We start from the raw sequence: 25,026 nt of genomic DNA on the forward strand, positions 1-25,026 counted from the left end.
CCTCTACTCAAGAATGTGTTACTTTGCTAAAACTTAAAACATATGTGTCAAGTGATTCCAAGCAATGTTGAAAGAAAAAGTAAATCTGTTTACAGTTCTGTTTTATATGGGTGTTGAAGAAGAAGAAGAAGAATTGGGAGGGATGAAACCCTCTTTAACCTCTTAAGCCCGAGGGTCCCCCCAGTGGACCCCTCCCCACCGTTTTTTTACGCAACTATGTCTCAGGGCTTCTTAACATTTATGAAACTATTAATGTTCCATACCCTTTTAACGATAAGAAACTCAGCTAACTAACAATATGAACCATTTTTAGCTAAAAGAAACACAAGAGTAATACCAAGCCTTTGAATTAGCATGGAGCGAAAAAATGCTAACCAATGCTAACGGGCTTTTGCACAGCACTCACGGTAGCAATGCGCTTATTACTTATCGTCACTGCACAAACAAGATATCCGATTAAAGCTGAGACTCCACAGATTCCACACATGTAATGTCATCACTGTAGGACCCCGAATTGCGGAGCTATTAGCCAGAAAAGAGAAAGTAAACAACATCCGGTTTCAAAAATATTACAATAATTACGTCTTACCTTTTTTGATTTGTGATCAAAAGTTGTGTTCACCGGAATAAAAACGCCGCTCAAGGTTAATCCAATGTCTTTGTGTCACGTAGAATTTTTTATTGATAATCCACCATCATATTTATGGCAATATATTGGGTATAAAGTTTTGCCGTCCAGGCTTATACTTTCAGATGTGCTTTGTTTGCTTCTCTATTATACTGTTCTATGGTAATGTTTACGTGGATTTGGGAACTGCCCCTCGATTCTATTGGATATTTTGGTTAAGAAAAAGGTGTAAATCACCCAAATCGACCAATGGGTTCCAGAGATATGGTCCTGCGTAAAGTATGAAGAATGCCAGCCAGCGTAAGAACATTACACAGCCGACTTCATTTATTGTTTACTACCGTAAGGAAGCAGGAATTGCAGGACCCAGAGTGCACGGAGCACAGAGCGGACAGCAGATAACGGAATTGCAGTTTTATTGCTAGATTATCAGAACATTTCAAAGGGGACACAGCCACATTCAATATTAACCTATGGATAAACTACATCATCGTTGTTATCGTTTTAATGCCATTGAAGACCAGTTTAGACCAGACAAAGACAAAGGTAAGCCACGTTAGCATTGTGTAGCTACCTAGCGCCACTTCTTTTGATTTACGTATTTGTTGATAACGTTGCAAGTGTGTATCTTTCAGTGTTGAGGTGGGCACCGTTAGATTCTGTGTCTTTACGATCATAAACGATGTGTTGGATGTGCAGCTGGGATAAGTAATAAGGGAGCTAGGAGTGATTTCCGATGAAGTAATAGGTTAGCATTTTTTGCTCGGGGCTAATCCAGAGGCTCACTGTTAGCATTGTGGGGCCTAAGAGGATAACAGAGTATGTTTTTTTAATTTTTAATTTTTTCACAACAGTTGTATTTGGATGGAATGAATACCTATAGTGATAATTCAAATTAATACAATTATTTTTACAGTGAAAAGAGAATTTTTTTCTAAACCTCTCTAAAAAGGTCAAATTTCACTTGTTTTGCATCAATCTTGACACAGGGTACTTATTATATGTTACAGTTTGGATTCCTAAAGCTTTTAGTCTACTAACCCATCATTCAAGGGTGGTTTTCACTATCAGTAATGTTTTGTTTTTAGGCGGACATTATAATTTACATGTTTTTACTATGTTCCATCTGAATTTACTTTAAAATAAAAACATCTAGATTTATTCTGACACTTCTACATCCAACTCACAGATGTAACCTTGCTTTGAGAGAAAAGATTATTAATTTACCCCTTTTAGAAGTGAATATATAGTCTTTGCTGTGTTAGTGGCATTTTGGAGCCTGAAATCTGAAAAACAGGCTCAGGGCTTAAGAGGTTAATGGTCACACATGCAGAGCACACAGCACACACAGTGAAATGTGTTCTCTGATTTTAACCCATCCTAGTACCAGGAGTCTAGTACTAGGAGCAGTGGGCAGCTATTGTACAGCGCCCGGGGAGAAATGCGAGTGAAGGGGGATGTCCGGTGCCTTGCTCAAGGGCACCACGACAGGGCAGGAGGTGAACTGGGACCTCTCCAAGTAGAAGTCCACACTCCACATGTAGGTCTGGTCGGGGACTTGAACCGGCGACCCTAAGGCTCACAGTCCAAGCCCCTACTGACTGCCATAGATTTAGTCCCTAATTTTGCTCTCAAAGTGCACCAGATTGATGCATTTAACTTCAACATTTAAAAAAAAATCTTCCCTGGGGAGTTTGCTCCCGGACCCCCCTAGAGGAGGTGAGGTCCACCACCTGCCCACACCCTCTGTTAAATTGTCTCACCCACATTGAGGATGCTTCCTACGCCCATGTTTTATTCCATGTGTCAAGTCAGGCAAATTGAGTCAAAATGTTATTGCATCAATGATCTGTTACCATTAAAATCACTAAATATATGCTCTAACTATTAAATGTAACATAAAATGCATAGGGTTTTTTGTTAAGTAACATACTTTCGTCGCCGGCCGGCCGATACATGCCGCGCATTAAGTGGGCCTGTCTGTCAATTAATCCCCGGGCCACTTTCCCCCCCCAGTCCGCCCCTGTCTATGTATAAAAACAAAACTTACCTTCTTATATCATTCTCCACTTAAATGAACTTTCTTTCCCCCTGATTTCCATCACTCTTGTTCGTTCTCTCTATGTCTTGTCAGACATCAACCTGTTCCACGTAGTGTGCCCCCTAGAGGCCCGGAGCACTTCCGGAATGTTTTTTTTAAAAATGTGTTTTGGGATTTGTATGTGCTTTGGACTTTGCATATCGTTTTGGTATTTGCAGTGTTTTTTTGTTGCGTTTGTTTTCGGGGTTTGTGTGTTGTATTTAGTTTGCATAATTTCTGTAAATGCAGCGTTTTTCTGTTGTATTTGTTTTCAGGGTTTGTTTGTTTTTCATTTCATTATTTGCAGGTGTTTCCTGCTTATGTATGCGTTTTGGCCGTTGTTCCGCGTTTGCACCTGCTGGCCACCGTACTTTCCTTCTCTGCTTCCCAACTTTGGTCCATGCCTTCATTACATCCAGAATCCACTACTGCAGCAGCATCCAAACTCCGAAATAAACTCCAGAACATCCAGAACGCAGCTGTCCGTTTGCTGTCCCACGCCGTTTACTGTGATCATCTCTATACACCAGAACATTGGTCGGCAACCTTTTTGATATGAAGTGCCCTTTAAAAAAAAGATTGTTATCAGCGTGCCAACCTGTTCGATCGAGAATTATCAACGGGAGGGGGGGGGAGCCTCGCTGCGGGGAAGCAGTGTGTGGACCTGTCAGCGCAATTTACATGATGCCGAATCTAACAAACACATTTAAATAATTGGTTTAAACGGCATAATAATAATAATAATAGGGACCATCGTCCGTTCTGTGATTCTCCAGAGCACACATGTTATGATATTAGGGTCATGCAGAGTGAGATGAGATCGCTGTCCCTTTAAGAGAGAGAGAGGGGTGTGGCTTGTGCATGTGTGTGTGTGGATGGTAGAGCGACAGTGAGGGAACATGTGTATAGCCGCTTTCACACCGCAGGACTTGCCGTACTTTAGTGCCGGCACTAAAGTACCACAGCACTGAATCCGCCAGGGGGGTAGTGCCAATCGCATTCACACCGCAGTACTTTCCCTGAGGCAAGATTACGCTGACGTCACTTCGTCTTCTTCTTCTTTGGGTTTACTGGCAGGCCGCAAAACCACTTCACGGCGAGTACAAAAAAAAACGAGAGAAGAAGAACTACACGGGGGAGGGGGTATAAAGCCCACCCGCTGTACATGATATATATATAGCCTACCTATTATATATATTTATAATAGGTAGGCTCAGCAGACAGACTGTAGTGCAAAGATAAAGTGTCACATGATTATCTACTAAATAGTGAATTCAGCATCAACTTCACCAAGATGAAGTTCATATCTTCCTAAGATACGTGTTACTTTATGTCCCTACTAGAATCCGAGCTCAAATGACTCAAACCAACAAAATGTCCAAGCAAAGAATCATGTGCACCATGAGGCTGGATTATAAGGGTCATTTACAAATAATATACCCCATTATAACAAAGGACTTTATCTTTATGTATTTATTATATATTATCCCCTCAGGCTGATTTTGGAAAAGGACATTAACCGTTGTTTGGTGTTTTTCCCATATTTATCAAAAACAAATGACATGATAAATTACTTGTGTTTATGTGTGTAAGACTTGTGTTTCAAGGTTGCAACATTGTAGATAAATTCAACCACCGACACCTGTCTGCTCTCACATTCTTCTATTCTGCAAATTTGGGGTGGGACAAAATAAATAAATCTTCGCCAGTTTGTTTGTTTTATTGCACAGTCAAGACATAACAATAACGGCATCACGCCACTCAAGTAGCTTTTGCGAACATCGCTCAAAACATTTGGAGTTGGGAACTGCTTTCTGTAGAAGCTGCTGCATCCCGTCCTCAGAGTAAATTGCCAGAAGCGCCGACACTTCCTCATCATTCCACCGCTCCGGTGTTGTAGTACGTGTGGTCATAACCAGGGGTGCACATAACTGGTACGCAGGTACGCATGCGCGGCCTAAATGTGGAATGCGTAACGTCCCGTGAGTCATTGCGCGCCTTTGCGTACCAGGTCAAATCAAAACATATTTGGTGTACACGTGTTTCATGTAAAAATTCAATGGAGTAGACATGTCGAAAAAACAAAAAACACTGAGCAACTACTTTGGCGTTTCGCCACCTGCAAAGAAACAACAAACCGAGCCAGAGCCGAAGAAACGATTATTTTCTGTTAAGTGGCTCCAAGACGTGCCGTGGCTGGATGCCGATGATGATCGCACGGAAATGTGGTGCAAAATATGCCGCTCGCATCCACATCTAGCGGACAAAACGGGTACGTTTTATACAGGCGCGAAAAATTTCAACCAGCCTTTGTTTGAAAAACATGAAAAGAGCAAGGAGCATGTTAATGTGGCACAAGTTATTGCTAATAAACAAGCTACTACAGAAGAACTATCCAACCACCCACTTGCTAGATGGCAAGGCAAGCTGAATGAAGAGCAACGGCAAGCCCTGTGTAATATTTTTCTCCTCGCCTTTCATAAAGCTAAACATGCACGTCCTATGTCTTCCTATGCTGAGGATATTCCTTTACTGAAGCGGCTCGGAGTAAATATCGGAGGCGCATATCACTCACGTGAAGGGGGGACACGAATAATGCAGACCATTGCGCAAACTATCAGTGGGGAGTTGAGACTAAAGTTGAAGTCTGCTGAATTTTGGGGGCTACCTTTTGATGGATCTGAGGACATCACAAAAACCGAGCAGGAGATCGTTTACATCGTGTCCGTGTCCAGCAACGGAGAGTTTACTTCGGACTTTCTTGGACTAATTGAACTGGGTGCTGACCGAACCGCGCAGGCCATAACAGACGGACTGGTGAAGCTTTTCCAGGAGGCAGGCTTGGATGACTGGAAGAAAAAGTTGGTCGCTGTGTGCACAGACGGAGCTGCTGTTAACGTTGGTGTGTACAACGGAGTTGTGCCAAAACTACGCCGACTGGCTGCGGTGGGAGACTCGCTTGTGCACATCCTGTGCACCGCGCACACACTGGAGAACTGCGCCAAATCAGCTGATCGTAACGTTCCTTACTGTGAGACTTTTAATCGATCTGTGGTCAAGCTGCTCCAGTTTTATTTACAGAAAGGTGGAGCAAAACACACTGCTGTGCTAAAGAGATTGTGTCATGAAAATGGGATCCCCTTTGTGAAACTGGGTAAGTTTCACAATATCAGATGGTCTGCGTGGAGGCATGAAACACTGTTAAAAATATCAAGACTATTGCCAGCCATTAAAATGCAACTGGCTACAAGTGATAACAATGACTTAAAGCATATATGCTCTGAGCGTTTTCACTGTTTTCTGGCCAACATGCTTGACATTGGCAACATTTTGAAGATCACATCCATTAGGTTTCAGAAGGAAAAACTGATCATTGGGGAATGTAAGGATGAACTCATGGTGGCCATTGGACAGTTCACACTTCTGTTTGATGCTGAAGGCCACTACAGGAGGACACACACTGTATCTAATGATGATGCTGACAGGGACAAGACAAACGTACTCAGGGGGTTAATTGAAGAGTTTGAAATCAGATATGACTCCCTCAAGTCATCTGATCACTTCTTAGTGTTTGATCCTTCAACTTGGCCTCAGGAAATGCAAGGAATTCACAGTTTTGGCAACACAACAGTTTGCAACATTCTTCAGAAATATGAGGCCACCTTGCAACTTGACAGAGACACTATACTGAGAGAATGGATGCGTTTAAAGCAAGCAGGAAAACGCTTGGCTGCCACCTCTGTTTATGACTTGCTCCAAATAATAAATTGTAATCCAGATGCTTACTCCAGCATCAACACATTAGTTAAACTGTCTCTTACACTGCCTTTGAGCAGTGCAGCTTGTGAGAGGGGATTCTCACATCTGAACATAATAAAAACCAAGTACAGATCTCGTCTGTCACATGCTCGTCTGTCAGCCCTGATGCACATTCACCTGTCAAAGAAGACCACAGAGACATTTGACCCAAAGCCAGCTGTTGACCTGTGGATGGAGACAGCAAGTCGGAGGTTTAAACAGGGACAGGGAGGTGCATCTGCAGCATCATCCTCGACCATGCAAGAAGTGGAAATAGAGGACAGTGAGGAAGACACTGAGGTAGACACTGAGGAGGACAGTGAGGAGGAATAGACTTATTGAAACCACGGTTCCTGTGGGGTGAGTACCAAACCCTGTCTCATGGTACTCATCTGAGTAACTCCCTGAAAAAGTTATGTGCACCCCTGGTCATAACTGCTTTAAAGTACAAAAAAACTACTCGCTCAGGTGTGGATGTGGTTTTGTAGCGAGGAAAGAAATGGCTCCTTAACTAAAAAAAATCAGAGTCTAACGGGGCGTGGTTTGCAATTCGCCCAGCCAATAGAAATAGAATAGAAATTGGCACTTTTTTATCACCGGGTTCGTACCACCTCTCTAGCAGGGACTGAAAATGGCCAAAAGAGTTCCCGGCACTGAGTAGTCCCGGCGGTGTGAACGCGACATTTTTGGTACTAATGGAACTAAAGAACCAAAATACCAGGGAAAGTCCTGCGGTGTGAATGCGGCTTATGTTTCTGGAAGTGAAACGAGGAAGCAGAAAAACAGAGGTCTGTGGTGTATTTTGTGAAACAGAAGAACAGCTAAATAAATGCAACGGCCTCCCAAGAAGAGCTCGCCTCTCTCCAGTCATTTAAGCTAAAGTGGGTAATTGAACCTGAAGCTTGTTGCTTCTGCCCTCCTCGACAACGGTCTGGGAGCCGACAGGAAAGTTCAACACACAGATGGAGTCCGCCCCTTTGTAGCATATTATTTAAATGAGAGATGAGCAGATCGCCACTGGGCTTTCAACTAAAGACACAGCCACGCAAAAACTGCGGCATTTGTACAGCTCCTTATGGGTACTGCAATTTGTGAAGTGCTTTCCTCCGTGGTGAAACGATCAGCACTGCACCCCGTTACCTTCTGCAGGTAATGGGGAGACGCGCTCTGGCGGCGGTCTCGTTCAGGATCCGAAAATACAATTTAAATATTTTGCACACTTATTCCACTTATTGCTAGTGTGCCACTGGTTACGGTGCCGCTTGCCAATGCTGGCACGCGTGCCAGGGGTTGCCAACACCTGCACCAGAACCTTCACTGGCTCCCTGCGCCTCAATGGATGCATTTATCAGTGATGCAAATTAGTCGCTTTTCGGCGCCTCCCGCTTTTTTAACGCTGCTTTGGGTGACTTGTGTAATTCGTGGAGAACCGACAAGTTTTCGTTTTGGGGGGGGGGGGGGGGGGGGGGGGGGGGGTCCGGACAACTTCTCACTTCAAAAAAGAAGAAGAAATCTAGATCGCAAAATAATTAAACAAGCGAGTGCCTGTTTTTCCTGGCCAAGGACAGGTTCCTTGAACACAACACGAGCGTAACGTGTCTTCACGTGGTTATGTCTCGTCTGAAAGGAGTGTAGACTAGAGTGCTTACGGAGAGCACCCGAACGCCGCTCCAGCTCTTCAAATATTGCAGTACCCATAAGGAGCCGTAGTAGAGATGTTAAGATTCACCGATTCGCATCGGTGCACCGGCATAAACGTTCAAGATGCGAGTGCACCGGTTGAAAGAGTGCACATCGGCTACAGTTTGGGTTGAACTTGCGATGCATCGATTGCGTAGCGTCTTTGCATCGGTAAAAAAACGATTCATTCATATAAAATCCCCTTATCTTGTCAACGTTCAGCAGAGACGATCTTTGATATTTGCTTCGCCACTACGGAGAACGAGAGTCTCAGTTATCAACACACACGGAAGTTGAGGAGAAAGAGAAACACAGCGCACCGAAAAATACCTACAAATCAAACGTTTGGCAACACTTCGGATTGTTCAAGAAAGACGGTGTAATATTCATTTATGCTATATAGTTGACCGCAGGTCATGGAGAGTAATAAGGTATCCGTAGACCTTTGTATGAGGTATCTTTATTACTTAACAGGTCTACAGCCATGATACATAGATCCGTCCTAGATGCGGACTTGCATACACACAGTATCACTCCGCAGCCGCACCCCATCAGTAACGTCCTGATGGTATATGTGCGCGGCACTATTACTACAGACGGTCAACTTGAAAAATCCCTCGCAAATTGTTAACGATGCCGAGCCGCTTTAAAGTACACAAGTAGTTCGAGGAACTTAGCGACTCACATAAAGAGGCGACATGGGGTCTGCGGCTGAAAAGATAAACCTGAAAGTGAGACATATGAGTTAAATCACTCAGTGAGGTGTTCTGTCAGAGAGAGGTGTTTAGCTTACAGCAGCCTGTGACGGCCAATAATAATTTAAATGTCTTCCTTACTGTAAGCAGTTATGAAATACCTGTTTGTGAAAGGTTATTTGTTTTCTTTATTGTTCAGATAGAAACCACTGCTTTCTGCTCACTGGTGAGTTAGCCTCTGAGTGTTAAGCACATCAGGCTGGCAGCTGTATGGGCATTGCTCTATGGTAGCTGTTATTTGCACATTGTTAATCATGAGCAATGCATCCTTACATTGTTTAACTGTGAGGTGTTATACAATTGTACTCTGGAGAGCTTTTAAAGGTAAAAAAAATAAACGGCATGATGGGATGTGCAGTACCAAATATGTAAAGCACTTTTTTGTTAATGTATGATTTGCTGCATATAAGGAATAAAACAAAAATCCTCTGTCGTACCATATTGAAGTATCATTATTTTTGCATCGTGTTGAATCTCATCGTATCGCCCCGAATCGCATAATGTTGAATCAAATCGTATCGAACTGTATCGCAACAGGGGTGAATCGTATCGTATCGCATCGCCTGGTGTTTCAAAGGTATCGTTAATGTATCGTATCGTGGCAACGTATCGAGATGCGCATCGCATCGGCCTCAGTGATGGAGATGCACATGCTGCAGTGTTTGCGTGGCTGTGTCTTTAGTTGTAAGCGCAGTGGCGATCTGTTGTTATTAGCATCTGGTTAGCTAGCTATGCTAACAAATTTAAAGAGCTTTTCTACAACCAGGTGGAAGAAAACTCTCTCCTGAGAGGCTCAAATAACCTCAGCTCAGTGAGGTTAAGGCACACCTTGATATGATCATTATAATTACTAATGAGACATTAGAGACTCAATGAAAAACAGGTATAAAATACTATACACTGTAAATCGTAATAAGTTGACTTTACTTAACAAAGTTCAGGAAACCGATTGCCTCAACATTTCCAAGTAAAGTTAATCATTAATTTTAAGTTGTTTCAACTTAAAAGTACTGAGTTCAGGCAACTTATGTCATTACAGTAAACTTGAGTAGACCCAACTCAAGATCATTCATTACGATGACTATAAAAAGTTAGTTTAGACAACTAAAAGATCTGAGTTATGTTAAATTAGCACAACTCATAATAAAAAGTGAACCTTACTTGTCAAAGCAGTTCATTTTACTAGGGTAATATCAGGAAACCGATTGCCTCAACATTTTCAAGTAAGCTGAACTTAAAATGTTAAGCTGTTGTAACAAACAAGACATTTAAATGGTAATGATAATCACATTTTATTTGTTTTGTTAACAAACATATTTGGAGAGGCTGACTTCTGTACTTCCATCAGAAACATTTACACATTTATACAAACATACTCTGTGTGTACTGCAACGCGGCCTTTGAAAAAGAATAATAATAATAACAAAGAAAAATGTATTTTCCAAAAGAGTAAAGGTCCCAGTGGTAGGTGCTCTGACTCAATGCATCAGGGCATTTTTGAGGCTGACTTCTGTGCTTCCATAAGAAAAATGTACACATTTATACAAAAACAAACTGTTTTAAACTCTGTGTGTACTGCAACGCGGCCTTTGAAAAAGAATAATAACAAAGAAAAATGTCTTTTCCAAAAGAGAAAAGGTCCCAGTGGGAGGTGCTCTGACTCAATGCATCAGGGCATTTTTGAGTGATTGCAGTTTTGGTTTAAGGGACTTATGGCCAAGTGAGAGCATCACCCTTTGAATAAATTCAAAACTGTTCTTTAGTTGTTGAGGGTATTGCAAATTTAGGGCGTAGATGAGTCCAAAAAGTAGGCACATGGCATCTGGGAGAGTATTGATGCCGTCCATCACCATTTTCCCTTCCAATATGATGGCGATTGATGACGGTGCAAGGTGGAGTGAGTCAGGTGAAGCCAGGCTGTCTTCAGGGATGACTGTAAGGATCCCGATGGAGCTGTTGGAGATGTCCGGGTCATCACAATCCTATAACATAGGCAACAGTAAAATTACAACCACAATAACATTTTAAATGCAGAGTTTACCTTGGCCTGCTGAAGGCCCACTTTTGGCCAGTATCATAACAAAAGCTAAAATATATTTATGTAACACAAGGGACAGGATAAAATAGATTGGGCGTCCTGTGGCCTAGAATTTAAATAATGATGAAAAAAGACTACTTACAAAGCAAGTCTTGAAGAAGTCATTGTTTTCATCACCCAGGATGACAGGAAGGCCTCGGAGGACTGCTGTTCGCTTGCCATTAACATCTGTACCCTGAAATATATTGAAACACACATTACTCATAAGTGGTGAAGAATAATTTGTTAGCAGAAAACAAAAAATGTATGTTATTTGTGTATGAAAAAACTTACCGCTGGTGCCACCTGTTGCAGATACCCCTCAAGTTTGCGACCGACACTTCCCCCCTTGGATTTAAAGATGTCAAAGAAGCGGGGAGTGTATTTATCCAGTTCTTTGAAGAATTCTATCTTCAAATTTTTGCTCGACACGCGACAGAATTCTGCCACAATCTATGGGAAAGGTTAGACAAATTTAAGATTTTAAAATCTCATTTAAAGCCATCTTGGTCCTACATTAAAGAATAAAAAACACTAACATAAATGGTGCTAAAAGTAAAGTATGGAGGCATTATTGTAGCAAAACTATTAAACGTGTATCTTAATCTGTGTGTGCGTATTCAGATGTGTTAACGTATAATACAATCAGTAAATATGTTCTGAGATTTTTGAGCATGAACAGGAATCTTCAAATGTGTATTAAGATTCTATCTGAGATTCTATCTATCTCCAAAACTTAAAATACAGACAAGTGTCTTTTTACACAACTTTTGCAATACTTTTCCTAGAAAGATTTATAAATGCATGCAGCAATCAACAAATGTGTCTGGGGATTTGTCAAATACACATTCACAAATCTTAGGACACATTTACAGATTGTTTTAAAGATTTCGATATATGATGTTTTGATAGAATAATGGCCTCATATAAAGTGCTTTACAAAGAATCATGTCACTTCAGTAGGACAATTTGAGACAATCAGATATAGAAGTGTTGTAAATCTGTATATCTGGAGGGCTTTGCAATACTAGTTTCCTGCCCAGTGTAATTGTTTTGTGTTGCTTTTGTTTGAGCAGACATTTTGGGACTCTGAATTACAATAAGCAATTCATTTTTCCCCCCCTGTGTTTTGATAAAATGTGCATAACCAAAATGATAAAATTATATTCGAATTTAAACCATCCTAAAACAGGTAAACAGTTTCAAAATACCTGACTTTCAGCAAAGAGTGCTGGCCATCTTTCCATGATGTCCTTTACTGGTGGCTCCAAGGTCACAAACTCCCTTCTTCTCAGGGCAAAAGTAGAGTCCATGTTCTTGTTTAACAGAGTGGCATTTGGAGATCTTTTTTTCATCTCTTCCACAAGTTCCGTTATTTTGGACTCCATACTAGTCTCATCTTCACCATCAGGTAAATTGGGTAGGAAGTTCACTTCAAACCGCTTGGGTCTTTTGAAAGGTCTTTGAGGCGCTTGGCCTTTTCTTTTCCCTTCATTTATGGCCACATCATTACACCCAGCTCGGCGTAGTTTTGTGCGATAATTACCCATTTTAAATTTGACGCTATTTTTCCAGCCATTACATCCATTGGAGGAGCCTGGTTCAGCGAGACATGGATGTTTTTGAATAAGAGCAGTTGCAACATCAAGGTATTCTTCATCACAGGGATATGCCTTGAAGCTGTAAATAGACTCAGCAAGTTTTTCGAGGATCTCATGCTTCATGTCCCTGGGCACTTGTAGATATTTCTTGTCCCTCATATAGAGGAGATTTGCTTGGCGTAATCTGTATTCAATGTCTACAGGAAAAGAAGGAATTTCAAAGTTGTCTGGCCATGGAGACCTTGTAAGACTTGACCGACTTTCGGGGGAGGAAATAGACATGGTCTCTGTGTCAGCAGTGCTTGGTGTGGGTGTTGGCACCAGGGAGAGGATCTTTATGGTGGGTTGCTCAGGCAGGTCAGCAATGTCAGCCAGGTTGACGAGTGCATTGTTGAAATCTGGATCCTCATACTGAAGGCAGAACTTGTATTGAAGACCCAGCTTGCCCTCAAGCTGTTCAACAAGTGATTCAAGTGTCTGAGGTTTCTCATTCAGTGTAATCTTCCTAATGTCACCGTCATGCACAATTACTCGTAGAATGGTCCGTGTCCCCATTGTTTGTTGTGATTCTAAAAAAGGATTCCAAAAAATGAAGTTAAATTCCTGTTTGATACTTCAAATCACATCCAGTCAGCACATAATATAATGTCTAAGGGTCACAAATGTTCTGCCTCTAATTTTGTAGGCTGCCAGAGGAAACGGGTCATTCAGATCACACAACATGTGCACCGAAAGTGATGACCCATGACTGCATAGCTCATAAGAACGCAGGTGCTCATTATACCATGCTGTCAGATGTTTGCACAAAAACAATACATCACTGTTAATGACAATGATTTTGTCAATTTGCCTGAAATCTGGTAGAGCTGAACAAGCACCAACAGACACAATCATATCTGGACTGTATTTGATGCCTTCAATGCTCACAGATGATGCAACAAAGACAGTGTTCTGAGCTGCATTCTTCTGTTTCAGTAAGTTCTGAATATTCTCTGGGAAAGATGAAACCAATGAAACTGTCACCTTGTCCATTTGTATAGAAGGTTTGAAAAATGAGGAGGAATCCACATGGTATGCCATCATTCTTTGATGCCTGACAGCCAGAGTTTGTGTGACGTTTTTGAAGTTTTTTGTGTTGCGAATGACTTGTTTGAAAAATTTGTGTTTGCCTTCAAAGCGCATTGTCCACATGTCTCTGAGTGGCCCATGTATTCTCATCAGCTGTGGATAATGCTCAACAAAGTGGTGCTTGGGGCGCAATCTGAAATGAGGAAATACTTCTAAAAGTAAGCCTCTATGCTCTGAGATCTTGGCCTCGAGAAAATCAATAGAATCTTCCGTTAATCTAAATGATGCTGCCAGGTCTAGTATGTCCTTCAAAAGCATCAAAATGTCCCATGTTTGATCATTCTCTGGGACATCAAATCCAATCATGAGTGGGAGAAGTCTTGTCAGGGCCCAGTTTTCATGGGCGTTCCCGCCGATGGTACCTCTAGAAGCAAATGTAGCTGGGATGGTCTGAGGCTGATCAGTTTTGTCAGTGAATTTGTAAGGGAAGTTTTTGATGGCTTCATTCAAGGACTCAACAGAGATGTACTTCTTGGAGATCAAATCCTTAATACACAAAGACATCTCAATCGGGACGATACCCTCCAAGAGGTCATGCATTAGGTCAGGTGGAAACCCAGTGACGGTGTGGAAATGTTCCAAATTCTCTCTTAAAACACAAGGACCTTTAACCCCATACTGTTTTACCAAAGTTGGATCCTCTAAAACTTGAGAAACTTGCATGTCATGATTCTGGCTGGTTCTGCGCTCAAATTCTCCTGAACGGACCTCTTTCAGCTGAATGTCACTCTTCTTCACCATGCAAAATCGGCAAGGGTGCTCCACTGTGAAACATTCCTGGAAACCAGCCAAAGAATGAGCCCCTAGGTTATCAGCTGACACATAGAGTACAGTTCCTTTCACACACTCGCCTAACTGTTCAACATAGACACCGTGTTTTTCAAGAGTAACCAGGTCTTTTAAAAGTGGGTGAAGGACATCAGCATAGCCATACTGTTTGACTGCACTTGCTCTGCATAACATTGCTAGCTGAATAGAGTGAAGAGAAGATCTGTGTTTTGCCGGAAGATTGGCAAGGACCCAATACACACCACACAGTTTGTGTTTCTTTCTTGAAGTGCCCAGAGGATTGGCTATCTCAAAGTCATCAATGTAAAGCCCAAGGACAATCCGGAGGGTCTCAGTTTTAAAGAAAGCCTTCTCACGATAGTGTGTGCCATCTCTATAAGTGTTGTATCCATCAACAGAGGCATCTTGACTGAGAAGTTTTTCTAAAACATCAGCTCTGTTTAACAGTTTTTGTAACATTTCCATGATTGGCACATAAGTTAGTGATTTTGATTCTTGTCCAAGCTTGTATTCAACTGGCATCACTAGAGGGAATTCCTTTTCAAAATATGATGCTCTTTTACAAGCTGTGGAGAGTGACCTGCCAGCATCAGTCATTTTCAGGAACTGGTTATTCTCTTTGACAGCATTTGTAATCTCCCTCAAAACAGAATCACTGTCAGTGACACCATGTTCATCAAGAATGTTCTTAATGGCATTATGCAAAAGAGGCTCTGATAAAAGAACAATCTGATTCAGATGTTGGATTACTTCCTGTACTTCAATGTCAGATATATGCAAGATTGCCTGCAGTTTTAGAAATACAGAGGCTAAATTGTGTTCCAGTTGATGCGGTAAATCATCCAGATTTTCAATTTGAGCCTCTTCCTCATTTTCCTCTTGAAAAAAAACGATAGGATCATTGTGAAGAGCCTCATCTTGTGGTGCATCTTGAGACAGATTTGGATCTGAATTGTAAGCTGCACTGGTCACAGCAATGTCAGGCTTCAACTTCTTCTGTCTTGGATGACTATGTTCTTTACATTTATGAGCATTAAATGTTGAGTACACATTGCTCTCAAAAGTGCAGTTTTCAAATGGACATTTCACCATTTCCTGTTTTTTAAGATGTTGGCGCAAATGGGTGAAGAAAACGACTTCTGTACAGGGTTCTTCAAAATCGCAAAGAGGACAATGGTATATCACAGGGATTTCACCAGCTTCGCTCATCTGCATATCATGGAAGTGATGTCTTGTTAAATGGACTTTCAAGGCATTAAATGACTTGAATGAACACAGACAATCTTTGTAGAGGCATGGAATTGGAGTGGTTCTGGCATAGCTTCCATGTTTTAAGCGATAGTGCTTCAATAGCTGAGCCCTCTTTTCACAAGAAAATATGCAGTACTTACACTTCCAATGCATGTTTTCTGTCTCTGAAGATCAATACCTACAGACAAAAAATTGAAAAACACAATAAGTTAAACTGCATTCAAACTATACAGGGTTTCTGCACAAATTCTGAAATGAATTTTCATGCATTTCCAGACCATGACAAAATATAGAATAACACTTTACCAAACTAATAATGCAAATAAGGCCTGCAACTATGTTAGAAATAATTTAGAAATGTTTTTTAATATCGTCTTGTGTTATTTTACAATGTTTGAAAATATACAATCCGCCCGTATATATATATCAGTATGTAGTTAAATGTGACGTTTGTGTTGCCTCTCCAGGCATTTAATATTATTACATTTATTTCTTAAATAATTACTTTACAGTTTAAATTAGCTAATGTAAAAATTAATATTATTTTGTTGTTTTAGTTTTTGCGACGACGTCACTTCCGGTTTAGTCACTTCCGGTTCAGTCTCTTCCGGCGATCTTCCTGTTGAACTTAGCTGGGTAGAAAGAATGGCCGACATGTGCATCGGAACATAATCAATCAGCATCCACTTGGAGGCATCAGAGTGGCAATGCCGTGAGTTGTTTGATTGTTAAAGGACATGTTGAAGATGTTATATTATGATGGATTTAGTTCGAAAAACTGTTTGATGTGTTGTTTAGGGCGATTTGAGTTGTAGTTGTATACAAGCTAAAAAGTGATGCAATTGTCAATCAGAATGCCTCATTTCAGTATTGGACAGTTTCTGTTATTTATAACTATGCATAACGTGATGTTAGTCATAAGGTTGTCATAAATAGACACAATATTTTTGTATTATTGTATTTGCAGTTTTCACCGTCTGTTGATGAATAAGTGAAAGTAAAAGGTCAAGCTTACTACGACTTTGTCTCATTGGCTACGGTTTAACTCAGTGTTTAGTCAGAGTTTCGACACACTGCACGAGAACACAACAGTGAAAAGGCAGCATTGGATGTTTTGAAGTGGTCGCGATGGCAACAAGCAACAGGTCGGCTGTCGGCAGTGCTAGGAGCAGCAAAACATCAGCATCATCAGTAAGGGCAGCCCATGCTCGGGCTGAAGCAGAAGCAGCAAAGGTGAGAGCTTCATATGCTAGCCAGGAGGCTAAGCTAAAATTGGAAAAGGCTGCTAGAGAAGCAGAAAGAGCTACTAGAGACGCTCAAAATAAATTGGAAACTATAAGGTTAGACACAGAGTTGGAAGTGCTAACCCTTCATAGAGAAGCTGACGCAGCCATAGTGACAGCTCGAGTGTTGGAAGACGCAGAGGCGATGCAGTCTGTTATCGAAGACGGGAAATCTGAATCCGAAAAGGGGAAAATCGAACGCACCAGTGAATACGTTCTATCCCAGATCAGCCTTAAAAATCGTTCTCCTTCCTCACCCTTACCCGTTGCTCCCTCACTCAAAGCAAGGTCACATGACAGCTTCATATCATGGCATCCACCTGTGGAAGACGATTCACAATTACAACCTGTCAGCAGGGAAAATGCAGACATCAAGCAACCGTCTCCACCAGAATTATTTGACCCAACTAAAACTGAAACAAAGGCTAAGGTTAGTAGAGCCAACCCCACCATGAATGCTCATGCTCCGTCGTATACTCCACGACATTTCCCTCAAACTGGCACACCCACGTCCAATTTAGGGGAGCCTTTGGCACAGTATTTGGTACGAAGAGACCTTGTGACTTCAGGGCTGTACCAGTTTGATGACAAGCCCGAGAATTATCGTGCATGGTACTCCTCCTTCTCAAGTGCAGCCAACGAAGTCAACCTAACAGCAACCCAACAGTTGGACCTCATGACCAAATGGCTTGGAAAAGAATCTAGTGAACAGGTTAAACGCATGCGATCGGTGCATGTCAACAACCCCAATCTGGCTCTAGACAAAGCATGGGAACGGTTGCGTGAATCTTATGCTGCCCCCGAAGTCATCGAAAAGTCAATGTTCCAGCGCCTGGACAACTTTCCTAAGATTTCAGCCAAGGATCACTTGAAGTTACGTGAGCTTGGGGATCTACTTGCAGAGATCCAAGGTGCTAAAGAAGATGGATATCTGACCGGCTTGTCCTATCTGGACACCTCTCGCGGGATAGGACCAATCGTGGACAAACTCCCTTACGGGCTTCAGGAGAAGTGGGTGTCCGCAGGGTCACGGTACAAAGAAGGAAGCGACGGGCGTTTCCCCCCCTTCGAGTATTTTTGCAACTTTGTTAGCTACGAGGCAAAAAAGCGTAGCGACCCTAGCTTCATTCATCAAGGCAGCACCACAACACCCACCAAACCTGACAAACCATTTTCACGGAACTTTAACACCAACAAACCCATCTCAGTGCACAAAACGGATCTTTCCACAACCAACGACCCTTACAAGAACTGCCCGTTACATAACAAACCCCATCCCCTTAAAAGGTGTAGAACATTCAGGAATAAACTCCTTGATGATAGAAAGGCCTTCCTCAGAGAGAAAGGAATATGTTTTAAGTGTTGCGCCTCCATCTCTCACCTTGCCAAAGACTGCAGGTTCTCTGTGAAGTGCTTTGAATGCAACAGCACCAGTCATGATACAGCCATGCACCCTGGCCCACCTCCTCAAACCGTCAAGGCTCCTTCACCGTCACGAGAGTACGGCGGGGAGGGAGAAGATGATCCCGACATTGCTGTCGTTGGAGCAAGCTGCACAGAAGTTTGCAGTCCAGGCCAGTGGAGCCGCTCATGCTCAAAGATGTGTCTCGCAAAGCTTTACCCCAAGGGTTCAAAGGACATGGCCATCAAAGCCTATGTGATCCTGGATGACCAGAGCAATCGCTCATTAGCAAGACCAGAGTTCTTCAAGCTGTTCAGTGTGAAGAGCAAACCATTCCCGTACCATCTCAGAACTTGCTCCGGCATCATAGAAACATCCGGCAAGAGGGCAGAAGGATTCGAAATCGAGTCACTGGACGGCACAGTGCTCATTTCTCTCCCACCACTCATTGAGTGTCATGAGATCCCGAATAATCGGTCCGAGATTCCAACACCGAACGCTGTTCTTCATCAGCCTCATCTCCATCACATTGCCGAGCACATCCCTGAACTGGACCCAGAGGCAGAAATACTACTGCTGCTCGGAAGAGATGTCCTTAGGGCACACAAGGTAAGGCAGCAGGTCAACGGACCGCATAATGCCCCCTTTGCCCAACGTCTGGATTTAGGTTGGGTAGTGATAGGAGAAGTGTGCTTGGGTAATGTACATAAACCAACAGTCAACACGTTCAAGACAAACGTGCTAGACAGCGGTCGCCACTCAATCTTTCAACCCTGTACAAGCTTCATGCATGTCAAGGAGACGCCCCGTAGCCTTAACAGGTCTGGTACAGCACCAGAGAGTATGCTAGGACAGACAGTGTTCAACCGTACTGAGAACGACAACAAACCTGCTCCATCAGTGGAAGACACCATCTTCATGAAGATAATGGACACAAACGTCTACAGAGATGAAGCTAACAGTTGGGTCGCCCCACTGCCCTTCAGAGAACTACGCCAGCCTTTACCAAATAACAAAGGGCAGGCAGTCAATCGGTTCGCATCCTTGCAACGAACCTTGAAAAGAAAATCAGAAATGGAAGAACAGTACGTGACATTCATGAAGAAGATATTTGCAAATGGACATGCAGAGGAAGCACCATCGCTGACAGAAGGGGAGGAGTGCTGGTATCTCCCAACGTTTGGGGTTTATCACCCACAGAAACCCAATCAGATCAGGGTTGTCTTTGATTCCAGTGCCCAGTACTCCGGCGTCTCCCTCAATGACGTGCTCCTCACTGGACCCGATCTCAACAACTCCCTCCTTGGAGTGCTTTTACGCTTCCGGAAAGAGAGGGTTGCAATTCTTGCAGACATCCAACAGATGTTTCATTGTTTCTTAGTGCACGAAAACCATCGCAACTTCCTCCGGTTTTTGTGGTATAAGGACAGTGACGTGAACAAGGAAGTTGTTGAGTACCGGATGAAGGTCCACGTCTTTGGCAACTCACCATCTCCTGCTGTTGCAACTTATGGGCTACGAAGAGCCATAAGAGAGGGCTCACGAGAGCATGGAGCCGATACTGTCGCGTTTGTAGAAAGACACTTCTACGTGGATGATGGCCTAATATCCCTACCATCTGAAGCCAAAGCCATCGACCTCCTCCAGCGAACACAGGCCTCTCTCGCAGAATCAAACCTGCACTTGCACAAGTTCGTATCAAACAGTCCAGAAGTCACAGAGGCTTTTCCACTGGAAGATTGTGCTCCAGTCGTCAAAGACCTGGATTTAAGTGGAGAAACTGCACCCACACAACGGAGCTTAGGTCTACTGTGGGAGATCACGTCTGACACGTTCACCTACTCTGCATCAACCGTGGATAAACCATTCACTCGACGTGGAGTCCTATCCACAGTCAACAGTATTTTTGATCCCCTGGGTCTACTGGCACCTGTCACGATCCAGGGAAGAGCCCTCCTTAGAGAGCTTACCTCTGAACTATCTGACTGGGATACACCCCTCCCGGAAGACAAATCAAGCAGATGGGAAGATTGGAGAGATTCCCTCCAAGACCTGAAACAGCTTCACGTTCAGCGCACATATACGACAACCTCCCTCACGAAAGCTGTTCACAGGGAATTGTGTGTGTTCTCGGACGCGTCAATCAAAGCCATCGGGGCTGTGGCCTACTTGAAGGTGGTGCAGGAAGATGGGAAGACTGAAGTAGGTTTCGTTATGGGTAAGGCCAAGCTGGCACCCCTGTCAGAACCGACAATACCCAGGCTTGAGCTGTGTGGCGCAGTCTTGGCAGCAGAGATGGCAGACCTTATCCAGGATGAGCTGGACCTGAAGTTAGATGCCATTAAGTTTTACACAGACAGCAGAGTAGTGCTTGGCTATATTTGTAATGAAACAAAAACGATTCTACACATATGTCTACAACAGAGTCCAACGAATCCGGCAGTCCTCAAAGCCTGAGCAATGGCACTACGTATGTACCAAAGACAACCCTGCTGACCACGCATCAAGGTCTTTACCCGCATCCCGCCTGGCGCAGACCTCTTGGTTCACTGGACCTTCCTTCCTGTGTCAGCCACCGGCAGAGAAAACGCAGACAGCTGAGAGGTTCAGTTTAATCGACCCTGAAAAGGACTCAGAAATCCGACCTCAGGTACAAACTTCTGCTACCCACCTGGAGGAATCGGTACTCAACTCCGGACGCTTCGAGCGCTTCTCCACCTTTACTTCACTGGTAAGAGGAGTTGCATTCCTCGTACACATGGCAAGATCCTACAAACGTTCAAACCAAGACAGCAAGTGCAAAGGCTGGCATAAATGTAACTTACCTCGGACTCCAGACGAAATGGCACAAGCTGGGAAAGTTATCCTTAAAGCAACCCAGAAAACAGCCATGGCAAAAGAACTGTCAGCTCTCCATGCCAACAAACCCATACCAAAGAGCAGTCCTCTGAGGACACTCAACCCAATCTTGGAGGATGACCTTATCTGCGTTGGAGGCCGACTACAGCACTCTCATCTTGCTACCGCAGAGAAGAACCGATAGTTCTGCCCAAAGGAAGTCACATTTCCCTACTGCTCACACGGCATCACCATGAGCAGGTGAGACACCAAGGCCGTCATCTAACGGAAGGAGCGATTAGGGCAGCAGGACTGTGGCTCTTGGGAGGCAAGAAGCTCATCAACATAGTAATCCACAAATGCCTAACCTGCCGCAAGCTACGTGGAAAGCTGGAAGAACAAAAAATGGCGGATCTGCCCTCAGAACGACTTGAAATCTGCCCTCCCTTCACATACGTGGGCCTCGACGTATTTGGGCCCTGGTCTGTTACAACCAGACGCACCAGAGGAGGACAGGCAGAGAGCAAGCGTTGGGCCATTATGTTCAGTTGTATGAGCTCCAGAGCTGTTCACATCGAGGTAATCGAATCTATGAACACATCCAGTTGCATAAATGCCCTCAGACGTTTCTTCGCACTCAGAGGCCCGGCTAAACAGCTCAGATCCGATTGCGGAACCAATTTCGTTGGAGCAAGCAAGGAGCTCGGGATGGACAAGGCAGTGCATAGATACCTCAGCGAACAAGGATGCAGCTGGGAATTCAACCCTCCGCACGCCTCTCATATGGGAGGTTCCTGGGAGCGTATGATCGGCGTTGCCAGAAGAATCCTCGATTCAATGTTTCAACGGCAAAACACTCGCTTGACCCATGAAGTGCTATGCACACTAATGGCGGAGGTCATAGCGATCATGAATGCACGCCCACTCTTACCTGTGTCTACGGATCCCGAGAAGCCCTTCATACTTTCTCCATCCATGATCCTCACACAAAAGTCGGGGGTTCCACCTCCCCCCGGAGACTTTTCCGACAAAGACCTGTACACAAAACAATGGAGGCAAGTCCAGGCCCTTGCAAACCAGTTCTGGACCCGCTGGAGTCGAGAATACCTACCTTCGTTGCAGCACAGACAGAAGTGGACAGTGCCCCGAAGAAACCTTCAGGTTGGAGATCTGGTTCTGCTCAGGGACAAGCAGGCCGCTCGCAACTACTGGCCTATGGCCAGAGTCAATGCCACTTTCCCTGGGAAAGATGGACATGTAAGGAAGGTCGAAGTGAAAACAACTGACCAAGGCAAGGTCAAAACCTTTCTCCGGCCGACTGCAGAAATTGTTCTGCTCCTTCCTAAAGACTGATAGACAGACTATATTTAAGATCTGTACAAGTTCTAAGTGACCTCACATAGGTCAGGCGGGGAGTGTGTTGCCTCTCCAGGCATTTAATATTATTACATTTATTTCTTAAATAATTACTTTACAGTTTAAATTAGCTAATGTAAAAATTAATATTATTTTGTTGTTTTAGTTTTTGCGACGACGTCACTTCCGGTTTAGTCACTTCCGGTTCAGTCTCTTCCGGCGATCTTCCTGTTGAACTTAGCTGGGTAGAAAGAATGGCCGACATGTGCATCGGAACATAATCAATCAGCATCCACTTGGAGGCATCAGAGTGGCAATGCCGTGAGTTGTTTGATTGTTAAAGGACATGTTGAAGATGTTATATTATGATGGATTTAGTTCGAAAAACTGTTTGATGTGTTGTTTAGGGCGATTTGAGTTGTAGTTGTATACAAGCTAAAAAGTGATGCAATTGTCAATCAGAATGCCTCATTTCAGTATTGGACAGTTTCTGTTATTTATAACTATGCATAACGTGATGTTAGTCATAAGGTTGTCATAAATAGACACAATATTTTTGTATTATTGTATTTGCAGTTTTCACCGTCTGTTGATGAAGAAGTGAAAGTAAAAGGTCAAGCTTACTACGACTTTGTCTCATTGGCTACGGTTTAACTCAGTGTTTAGTCAGAGTTTCGACACACTGCACGAGAACACAACAACGTTTTTTAATTGTAATTAAATTAATTCATTTATAAGGCAGCTTGTGTTAAAATATTGCATGTAAAATATTAGTTTTTAGTGTTTTAGGACGCGGTAGGGCTGTGCGGTATGACAACAAATGATATGATGGTATTTTTCCTAATTATAACGCAGTGTGTGCTCTCGTGTGTGTGTCGGGAGGGGAGCCCCGCCCTTCAGAAACAGAGCTGAGGAGAATGTCTTTTTCTAATTTATTTTTCATATATGCAAATTGCAACTGAAGTAATCTATCTACGGTCACTTTATGCATTGAACATGTGCTCTTTTATTAAATAAACTAAACGCTTATGTTATTTATCCAATTTATGTGCATGTTTCAGTGTCCACTGCATTGCTTTGCACGTTCTCTCCTCAGCTCTGTTTCTGAAGGGCGGGGCTCCCCTCCCGACACACACACACACACAAATGCACACACTCACTGTCAGAGACAAGAGCGGAGGAAAGGAGGAGAACAACAAAGTGTAAAAAGTCAAACAACAAAAGTCAAAATCCCGTTTGTGTCCCACACACTTTCAAATTAGTTTATCATTATTTGTTTAGCCTCAAGCCGTCATGTCACGGAGGAGCAGGACACACAGCCTGCCTAAAACGAACGTAGCTTGCACATTCTAAAAATAGCTCACTGATGATGATGAGCAAGTAAAAATTGTTAAAGAGCAACTTGCAGGTTAGAGACACCAGTGAATAAATGTGTAGGAAAATGATGAATACGCTAGATTTTCAAAAAAATATACAGAAATATACACTACAGTGACATCTGGCGTCGTTTTGGCTTTAATATCGTCTGTTAGCTGAGTTTCTTCCCGTGAAGTGGGTATGCATCATTAATAGGTTTTTAAATGTTAAGAAGCCCTCAGACGCTGTTTTTTGCAAGATGTTGCGTCCCGCGGGGGCAACCCGGCTTAACAGGCTAAAGTGAGAACAATAGCAACGCCTAAAATGGCGGTAGAGGAGAGTGCAGCAGTGGCTAATGTGTGCTAACAGGGAATGCAGCAGTTGCTAAATGTTTCAACCGTTAACGAACATGCTGCTTTTGCTTTTACACAAGTTTTCTTCAAATACATTTATTTTACCGGAATTAATTCCACGGCATATGACCTACATGACGGGCTAACTTTCTTAGCTTCAAAGTTAGCTCTTAGCCTCTTACCTTATAGCCTTACCACGATTTTTACTTAAACGCGGTAAAAGTCGGTTTTCATCTGACTAAAGAGGATGACTCATTACAAAAAATAACGATAGCTAACCCTGAATGATTTTGGCTAACTTCCCAACTCTAGCACAATATTGTTTGTTAAAACGTACCTTCTCATACGGCTCTGCTTCTCATGTCCAGACTCTCGACAATGCTTTCTTCCCGCTTCGTTCCATGACCCATGACGTCGGTCTGACGTCTCTGTGGCAAACTGCGCATGTGTAGTCGCCGAAGCCTTCCGAGTTCTGTCGAGTTTCTCCGAGTGGTGTCCACGTGTGTTCAAAGAGAGCTGCTCACTCATACTTTAAAGTAACGGTTACTTCAAGCTGATGAGTTAAATAACTTCTCTCACAAGAAAGTAGTTTTAACTTTGTTATATTGAGTTAAGTTAACAAATAATGTAGATATCAGTTGATGTCACTAT

At 43.1% G+C, this 25,026-nt stretch overlaps 2 protein-coding genes across 3 annotated transcripts in view; both read right to left on the minus strand.

The window, feature by feature from the left end:
- The window catches only part of gabrr2a (gamma-aminobutyric acid type A receptor subunit rho2a), a 197,490-nt gene that overhangs the window by 31,473 nt on the left and 140,991 nt on the right, over positions 1-25,026 (minus strand). The window lies entirely within an intron of this gene.
- LOC307046567 (sterile alpha motif domain-containing protein 3-like) lies at positions 10,051-25,012 on the minus strand. 2 transcript variants are annotated; one of them, XM_079692978.1, is made up of 6 exons: positions 24,713-25,012; positions 15,928-15,965; positions 12,230-13,188; positions 11,313-11,471; positions 11,122-11,214; positions 10,051-10,923 (listed from the first exon to the last, which is right to left on the minus strand). In XM_079692978.1, exons 3-6 carry the CDS (start codon positions 13,172-13,174, stop codon positions 10,603-10,605), a joined length of 1,518 nt encoding a protein of 505 aa, XP_079549104.1. In that variant the 5' UTR covers positions 13,175-13,188; positions 15,928-15,965; positions 24,713-25,012; the 3' UTR covers positions 10,051-10,602. The 2 variants fall into 2 exon arrangements, with proteins under 2 accessions (XP_079549104.1, XP_079549103.1); XM_079692977.1 differs by lacking the exons at positions 15,928-15,965; positions 24,713-25,012 and having other exon boundaries at positions 12,230-14,942.

Source organism: Notothenia rossii, assembly GCF_949606895.1.
Source record: "Notothenia rossii genome assembly, chromosome: 7".
Lineage (NCBI taxonomy): Eukaryota > Metazoa > Chordata > Actinopteri > Perciformes > Nototheniidae > Notothenia > Notothenia rossii.